This window comes from Rattus norvegicus, chromosome 7, assembly GCF_036323735.1.
Source record: "Rattus norvegicus strain BN/NHsdMcwi chromosome 7, GRCr8, whole genome shotgun sequence".
In the NCBI taxonomy this organism is placed as follows: Eukaryota; Metazoa; Chordata; class Mammalia; order Rodentia; family Muridae; genus Rattus; species Rattus norvegicus.
The window spans coordinates 15173519-15183070 of record NC_086025.1 but is presented as its reverse complement, the minus strand read 5'-3'; the positions used below and the strand labels follow the sequence as shown (position 1 = coordinate 15183070).

General features: G+C 42.2%; 1 protein-coding gene across 2 annotated transcripts in view; it reads left to right on the top strand.

Annotated features, from left to right (window-relative positions):
- Positions 1–4199: 4199 nt before the first annotated feature.
- Positions 4200–9552, top strand: part of Hnrnpm (heterogeneous nuclear ribonucleoprotein M) — a 37995-nt gene continuing 32642 nt past the window's right edge. For both annotated transcript variants that reach the window (NM_053876.2, NM_001109911.1), the window contains exon 1: positions 4200–4333. In NM_053876.2, coding sequence (NP_446328.2) covers positions 4221–4333 — 113 coding nt within the window. In that variant the 5' untranslated portion in view covers positions 4200–4220. The remainder of the gene's footprint in view (positions 4334–9552) is intronic.

Genomic DNA, 9552 nt, shown 5'->3' with positions numbered 1-9552 from the left:
GCACAGGTATAAACAGGCATGCACATACCCATACAGGAGGAGAAAAAAGTCAAAGAACAGGAAATGGGGTTAGCTTAGTTATTAGTATTTTTAAATTATTTATTATTGTTATTGCTGGAGAGGTCAGAAGAAACCTTACTAGAAAAGCAGAGTCTCTCCTTGAACCTTCATATCGGCTCCAGGGATCAAACTTAGGCTATCAGGTTTGCACAAGTGCACTCACCCATTGAACCACCTCACTGGCCTGGGCAGGATTTATGGTGAATGATCTTTTAAAAATATTTTGTAAAGATTTCATTCTTGTGTATGAGTGTTTTGTTTTCCATGCATATAAGTGAGTGTACCATGTGCGTGCAGTGCCTAAGGAAGCCAGAAGAGGGCAAGAGATTCCCTGGAACTAGATAGAGCTACAGATGGTGGTTAGCTGACATGGGCTAGAAAAAGAACCTCTGTCTTCTCTAAGAACAGCAAGTGCTCTTAACCACGGAATCATCTCTCTAGCCACAATAAATGAGCTTTAAAAGTTATTTTAGCTAGTGATGTAGTTCAGTGATTGAGTACTTGAATAACAAAGACAAAGTTCTGGGTTAGACTTCTAGGATCATTAAATAAAGTTTTAAATATAATTTTAGTACACACAGACACAGAAACATACACACACACACACACACACACACACACACACACACACACACACAGAAACATATACACACAGACACAGATACACAGAGGGTCTCTAAGTAGCTATGGCAGGCTGGAACTCAGAGATTCTCTTGATTCTACCTTCTGAGTCCTGCAGTATTACTAAAGGTATGCATTCCCGGCTGTGTGTGTGTGTGTGTGTGTGTGTGTGTGTGTGTGTGTGTGTGTGCGCGCGTGCACACACACTTACACTATGTGTTTGTGTTATTTATATGCACATATATTTTTAAAATGCTACTGGGGATTGAATTTGATCTTCACATATTCTGGGGAAATGATCTGTCATGGAGTGATATACTCAGCAACAAATTACTTTATGAATAAAACAAGTGGGGGGAGTGTGTGCTAGAGAAATGACTCAGTAGTTGAGAGCACTAGGCTGTTCTTTTATTGAAGAGGACCTGGGTTTGATTCTCAGGATTCATGTAATGGCTGACAACAATCTGTATCTCTAGTTTCAGGGGATCCAACATGCTCTACTGGTCTCCACTGATACCAAGTATACACATGGTGCACAGACACACAGGCAGGCAAAACACCCACACACATAAATCACAAAGGGCCTGTTGTGGTGGTACATATCTTTAATCCAGTACACAGATTTAGAGGTAGGCAGGCAGATCTTTGTGAGTTTGAGGGCAGCCTGAAATACATAGCAAGTTCCAGACTTCCCAGGGCTGCATAATGAGATCATATCTTAAGAAGATAAAATAAGCTGCATGAGGTAGCATATACCTTTAGTTCCAGCTAGGAGGCCGAGGCAGTGGGAGCTCTTCGAGTTCAAGGCCAGCTTGGTCTATATAGGGAGTTCTAGAACAGCTTAAATATTTTATCTCAAACAATAGTGATGACAATGGTAACAACTACAAAACAAACAACAACAAAAAATAATAAAAAAGGCTTGACAGTCTACAAGGGCTATGTTTGTAGCTCAATGGTACAAAATATGCTTAGCATATGGGAGGTCCTGGTTTCATTCCAAAAGAAAAAAGGTAAGGACAATTTTCATGTACTTTGTATTTCCAATTTGCCAGATCCCATATAATAACTAATGGTAATACTCTATACCAGTCTGGGGTTACCATGGATGAGACCAAATTCCGAGCTTGTTCATATCTCCCCTCTTCTCTGGGGAAGGAACATATTTCTATGTCAATTTTTAAAGGCGGGAAGACAGAGGCCCAGCATATGAAAACTTTATCTGAAGTTCTATAGCTTTAGGAGCTGGGGTTACCCAGTGGTAAGCTTTGTGCTCTATACCCTGGCAGACTCAGGAAAGATGTAGACTGTGGCTGTGGTAATAACACCTTCTGTTGTTCCTCATTCTCTTTTTAGTTGGAATAATGTAAATGTGCTGTCCTCAAATTTGTGGTACTCCTCTTGCCTCTGCCTCTGGATTACTGAGATTATAGGTACATGCCACCATACCTGGCTAGCTCACTTTTGAGCTCTTGTTGCATGCTGAGTTAGGTAACAGCCCAGGACTCTAGGCATTTTCCTGCCTTTAATGCCCAGGGCAGCCCTGAATGGTGGTTTCTGAGGAGCATTTTTATTTATTTATTTATATTTTTTATTATTTTTTTAAATTTATTTTGAGACAGGGTTTCTCTGTGTAGCCTTGGCTGTCCTGTAACTTACTCTGTAGCCTAGGCTGGCCTCAAACTCACAGTTATCCACCTCCTATGACTCCCAAGTACTGGAATTAAAGGCAGGTACCACTACTGTCTGGCAGTAGTCTTTCATTAACCCTACTTCCAGATGAGCAAACTGAGCCTCAGAACAGTAGTCTCATCATCCCAGTAGATCCAGTACAGTTTGGTCTTTCCTGTTGTTTTCTGCACCCATCTCTTGCCTAGTATGTAGGCTCATCCATGGGATGAGGGTACCATGGAACATAAAAACAATATCTTGCTGCCCTGAAAGGAAGCTCAAGGGTAAGCCAGTTTTTCAGAAGTCAAAGGCTCAGAGACTGGAATCTGTTTGGCCTGTAGGAAGAACAGATCAGGAGACTTCTTGGCTGAAACAATATGATTGAGGAACAGAGCTGAGATGATCAGACATTAGGTGACTGGTGATATCCATGAAAAACCTTACATAATCACACATAAGCATCTTCACTCTTCTGGCCTACCTAGCTTGGTACCTACTTCTCATATAGCTTTGGGATGTAGGACTGCTCCAGGACATGATGTCAAGGAGAGATAGAGAAGGAGGGAGGGAGGAAGGGAAGGAGGGAAAGAAGGGGAAAAGAGGAGGCAGGGAAAAGGGGGTGGGAGGGAGGTTTCTGTTATACATCTCTTCTAATGCTTTGAATTGCATGGAGAGTTTTATTTTGATGTTAACCTGTCAAGAATTCCGCATACAGGATTGGCTTTGCCTCAGTGGGTAAAGGTGTTTGATGCCAAGTTTGACAATCTAAATTTGATTACTGGAACCCACCTGGTGGAAAGAGAAAATCAACTCCTACCTGCAAGCCATGGCATGCTCAAAGCCTGTATTCAATCATTCCCCTCCCCAATAAAAATAATTCCTGCCAACATAATTTTCCTTATCTTTCTGCCCAGCTCCATTTAAGGAAAGCTGATATCTCCTTGACATGCCATGGCTGTTGTCACAGCACGTGTGGCTACTTGCACAAGATAGAACCCCATCATGTTGGGGGTGGTTCATCCCTCCCTGAAAACCTATTGGCAGTAGTTGCTGGAGGAAAGAGGTGTCATTTTCTTCAGTGTTGTAGCCATCTATTTAGTTGCCCTGGTAAATAAAACCCCTAATCCATGGTCTTGCTAGTGAACCCAACTTAGTAGGTCATAAAACAAAGACAAGGAAGTATGTGGTGGAACTTGGAAAAAAGGTTCAGTGGAAATGAGGAGGGGGGAATAAAACGGTAATGGGAGTTGAATATGATAAAAGTACAGTATAGGGTCAGGGATTGAAGCTGGTAGACTGTCTAGCATATTCAAGTAAGTGGGTTTGATTCCTAACACTGAACAAACAGTTCCCCTAGCCTATTATTCTAGCACTCAAGAGGAGTAGGTGGGCAGCTCAGATACTCACTCTTTCAGTAACAATAAAACCCCAAACAAACTTAAAATACATGATAGCCAGGCGTGGTGGTGCATGCCTTTAATTTCTGCACTTGATAAGTAGGGAGAGGCTGGAGGGCTACATAGTGAGACCCTGCCTCAAGAAAGTTAATGAGTAAAGAAAAACAGAGAAAGATATAAAGTAAGCTGGAACGACTAGGTCAATATGTGCGCTCCTATTATAAATTTGAAAGAGCGATACATATCTCTCCCCCTGTCCCACGACCCAAACTGTCTCCGCGGGCATTGGGAGGCGAGGGCTGCCACTCGAGGAGGCGTGGTCTGCCGTCCAGGGGGCGTGGCTAGAGATGAGCAGGAAGCGGGAGCCGATCGTCGCACACGCAGGCGTTACTGGTCGTTCGGGGTCACGTGAGTGCGCAGGCGCAGATCAGCACAGCCGGATCCCTCACACAAAGCCCAGACGCGGAGAAAATGGCGGCAGGGGTCGAAGCGGCGGCCGAAGTGGCAGCGACAGAGCCCAAAATGGAGGAAGAGAGCGGCGCGCCCTGCGTGCCGAGCGGCAACGGAGCTCCGGTCCCGAAGGGGTGAGTATTTTATCAGCAATTTATCCTTCTCTAACTCCAGCCAGGCTACTTCGCAGCTCCGTTAGGTCTGTTGGCCGCTTTCTCTTCTCCCATGGCGGCGCGGCGTCTGCGCAGGCCTTTTCCCTGCCGAGAGTTGGGGGCGGCCGAGGCTGTGACGACGAAGCCAGGAGAGCCTCCCGGATCGCCCCCTGTCGACAGCGCTTGCCTCAGCTGCCTCAGCCTCCTGCCTGTCTGCGCGCGTCGTCGAGGCCTCAGGCCTATGGCCTGGTATTTTACTCTTGGAGCAGTGATGGCGCGCAGGCTGCGGGAGCCCAAGGCCCGCTGCACCTCTCACTGGGGTCTCGAGGGTTGAGCCATTAGGACCGAGTGGTTTCAACCCCCAACATACAACCCATGGTTGTGGAAATATTCTGTCTCGGTTTCCCAGGTCTAAGAAGTTAGGGGCGGGAGGCGTGCGCGAGCGGGGCGTCACGTGTACGGTCAGCAAACGGCGGCGCGAAGGTGTCTACACGGCCATCCTTGCGGGGTTCCGAGACCCCGGTGTTCCCCTCATCCTGCAAGAATTGTTTATTCAGAATGAACTCGGGCACCGGGACTGGAGTTCTGCCTCTTTATATCCCTACTTCCTAAAGTGCGCAGTTGGTATCAATGGGGAGAAATGATCCCCGCTTTACTTGCTCAGTGTTCATCCTTAGCAACGCAACAAGACATAAAGTGTGCGGGTGGAGGCACCACTTCGGGGTTTCAGAAATTAGAATAGTCAGGCGTCATCATCCCTTTTTTGGAATCTTGTTTGGAGGTCTGTCTAGGGACCTTGGTTTGCTTTTCTATAAGTGTCCTAGCACGGCCTGAAGAGTCCTGGCCTTTTGGAAGGAGTTGGAGCTGCAGGATTCAAAATGCAAAGTGTGGCCAGGCTATAAAGAGTGAGATCAGTCTAGGTTGCCATTCAGTCAATGGGAAATTGAGCTAGTCCCAGACTCTGAAAAAGAGGGATGAAAACATAGCATGGCCTGTCACTCCAAAGTCCCTAGATTCCATTTACAGGGCATTCTTTCTGGGCCCAGAAAAAGTTCTCTTCAAGGAGGAAAACAAGATTCTGCTCTTGTGGAACCCTTTTCATACTCATATATCAATATACCAGCTTGAGAAGGTCTGAAGAAACATTTTGGTTATAAAATCTGACGCCCATGTCTCTGAATTTTTGTTTTGCATCAAATTTGTAAGGGAGGTTTTAGGACTTTGAGAGTACTTAAACACTTGTTAATAAAGTATTTACCAAGTAATGGGTATTTTGTTACTGGAGGAAATTTCTAGCCCATTTATTTAGTTTTTAATATTAGAGATCAACTGATGACTTCCTGCATGCTAGGCAAGCACTCTAAAACTGAGCTACATACCTAATGAAAACCTTTTTATTTTTAAGTGTTGTATGTGCTTGGAGGCAGAAAGAGCCCAGGAGCTGGAGTTACAGGAAGTTGGGAGCTATCGGTGCTCTTAGCCATTGAGCCATCTCTACAGCCCCATTGTTTGGGGTTTTCGGACAGCATTTCACTCTGTAGGTCAGGCTGGCCTTGAATCCTGCTGCTTCCGTCTCCCGAGTGCTATGAATACATATGTGTACCATCATGCTCTGCTCTGTTTGCTGTACTTTCTAAAAGTGATTGTATATTTGGTGAAAAGTACTTTTGAGGCACATTAGATTGTTAGCTCAAGATTAGAAATGGAAGCTCTGTATTATTTGGGTTTGTGCTGTCAGAGCTTTGCTGTTACTTTGTCCTTTAATTTTTTTTTTTTTTATTGACTACGGAAACAGATACCAGCCTACAAAGATAAGCTTGCTTTTACCTTTTTTCCCTCTCTTCAAGGGTTTCCCAGATGGATTGTAATATTACACTGCTTTGCAGTATTAGTTAAAACTGAACTGTCCCTGTGGTAGTTTGTAGTGAGTTCAGTGCTTAGGTTTCTTCAGTGATGAACACTGGTTGGAATGTTTTAAAACCCCCTAAGAGACAGTGTAAAAGGCTAGGAGCAAACAGGTCTCCCTTTTTACACCTCTCAAAATTATTATTGGTGTGCTGTGTGCTAATTCTTTTCATTGTGACTTAGTAGTAGCTTCCACTTATAAATGAGAGTATTATTTAGGCTTGGATATGTGACTCTAGCTCTTAGTTATTCACAGTACTGCTCCTTACATATTTTGCTCTTGACATATACCAACTTGCTTCTTGTCTTAGTATTTTTTTGTAGTCATAGTAATAGAAATAGAAACAGCTTGCTAATTTATATTTGTTGAGGCAGGGTCTCACTGTATAGATCATGTTTGCTTTAAACTAAATCATGTTGTTCTAAACTCAAGAAATCTTCCTTCATCAGCCTCCCAGTACTGGAATTAAAGATGTCCTCTACCATGCCTGGAAGATGTTTATTAACAACAAAAAATGTTGTTACACTTTGTTTGTTTGTTTTTTGTTTGTTTTGGATGGGAGGGATTTAAAATGGTTTTTCTATGTATTTCTGGAATTCACAGAGAAACATCACAATCCTGCTGGTTTTGGTTTTGTTTATTTTAAAGGCAAGATCTTATGTATCTTTGGTTGGTCTGAAACACTAGTAGATTGGTCTCTTAATTTACCCTACTTCCCAGCTTCTTATTCCTGAATTCTGAGAGTATACACTCACTGCTTGACTAGTTCTTGTTGATTCTCAAAGCAAGCCTGTGTGCTACTGTGGATACAGGCTATGTTGGTTGGCTAGTAGTCACACTGGAAACGGACCTGATTATGTGTTTTGATAAGGGGAGAATCCGTACCTAGAATAGTGTACCATTAAAACCTCCAAATTAGGGCTGGAGAGGTGGCTCAGTGGTTAGACTGACTGGTCTTCCAGAGGTCCTGAGTTCAAATCCCAGCAACCACATGGTGGCTCACAACCATCTGTAATGAGATCTGATACCCTCTTCTGGTGTGTCTGAAGACAGCTACAGTGTACTTACATATAAATAAGTAAATAAATAAATATTTTTTTAAAAAAACCCTCCAAATTATAAGAGATTGTTTTCGAGGGGGAAGATGCATTTTATCTCAGAAAATGTGATCAGAATTTCAGAGTATTGAGATTTCCCATATGTTGAGAAATTCCAGAAATAATATGAGTAGGAATTGTATATGGGAGTATCATGAAGACATAAGAGATGTTAGGGTGTCAGTAGGTGTTTTGTTTGTTTGTTTTCTGTTTTTGTTGTTTTGAGATAGGGTCTCTCTATATATCCTGGCTGTTTTAGAACTCATTGTCCAGGCTGGCTTGGAGCTCAGAACTCCACCTGAGTCCTGGCGTTAAAAGCATGTATTACCATGCCAGGCTTGATACTGTTTTAGTATACTGGATAGAGCAGTCCTTCATGGCTTATATAAAATTGTATAAAGGCATTTAGTGTATATAAATTGTGACCTTTGTATGTAGTATAATTTTAGTGTGGCAGAACAATGACTTGATAAATTGTCAATTTTCAAGCAACACATAAAGCAGTTCCAAAGTTGTATTAAACAAATGTTGATTTAATGTCTTGTAGGTACCTAACATGTTTTAGGTCTTAACAGTATATTATGAGATACAGCAATTTATTACACTATTTGAAAAGATTATTTTATTGGGCTTGATTAGAACTTTGAGTAGCTAGCTAACTGGGTGTCAGGATCTAATTTTCTTTGACAGTTTGGAATTGAGAGCCATATATTAAAATAGATTAGCTGCCTTAACTAGATCTGCCTGTTGTGTCTGCTGTTTCTTTGAAAGATTACAGATTTGTTAGTTTATGTTAAGGTTACAAGTCAAACTACTGGTATGTGTTAGAAAGTTTTAAAAACATGAAAAGAAAGTGTAAATTTAACCCAGGCTGGGTGGTATATACCAGTAGTCCCAGTACTCAGTAGGTAGAGCCAAGAGCATATATTATCATCATTATCTTTCTATTCTCTTTTTTCCTTGTCCTGGGGACAAGTTTGGTGTCATTTGTTAGCCAGATAAGTGCTCCAGTTCTTCTTAACCCCACTTTGTAACATTGTAATTACTTTTCCGTGATACTCCTGACATGTTTGATCAGTTCTCCCTTAGGTGTATGCCATTGGTTCTCAATGGATTCCCTTCCTTTCCTTTGGGAATCTTAACAGAGGATTGAGTTGTTAACTGTTAGCTATTGAGTAGAGTCAGGATGCCTCTAAGCATCCTGAAATTCAGAGTATAGGATAACAAGAATATCTGTCTAGGAAGCTGAGGCAGTAAGAGACAGTTCAGACCAGTTCAAATCTAAAAATAAAGAGCTGAAGATACAGTTTTCCCTAAGATGTGCAAAACCTGTATTTAATCCTCAGGACTGACTGCCAAACACTAACCCTCATCCCTATCCCCAGACCATGAAATGGCATGCAAAGATGATTTCTTTTAAAAGTGAACTGTGTGTCTGTAAAGTACATACATCTAAAATATGTTAGTGAAATTCAGAATAAAATAATGGACTAATTATGTAGGTCAGAGGACAGCTTCTTTCCACCATGTGGGTTCCAAGGACTGAACTTGGCTTATCAGACCTGGTGCCAAGTGCTTTTACCTTACCTGATTAGCTAACTTGTCAGCCCAAAAACCTGAAGTTTAAAAACAGTCAGGAGTGGTAGATGTAGTGGTGTGGGCCTGTCACCTCAGCACTAGAGGGGCAGAGGCAGGACTTCATCATCCTTGGCTAAAGTTTAAGGCTACATTGGGCTGAATGAGACTTTCTCTTTAAGGAAAGAAAGGACAAAGTTTTGTCAACATCTTACCAAAGAATATGGATTGCAAATAAGCACACACAAAAACAACTGTAAGTTAATAAAGAAAATGAGACCGATATACTATACCCTGGAACTCCGTCTCTGGACCAACTTGGCCTCCAACTCAGATCTGCCTGCCTCTGCTAGGATTAAAAGCATAAGTCACGGGGCTGGGGATTTAGCTCAGTGGTAGAGCGCTTACCTAGGAAGCGCAAGGCCCTGGGTTCGGTCCCCAGCTCCGAAAAAAAGAAAAAAAAAAAAAGCATAAGTCACCACTGCCCAGCTGAATTTTTAATTTCTTGAATATTGCTTTTATTTTTCACAAAAACAGCCAAAAGGTGTTATATAATACATACAGATAATCATATAATGTCATTTTAAAATTTGCTTCAGGTACTTTATCAATCTAATTTTTAA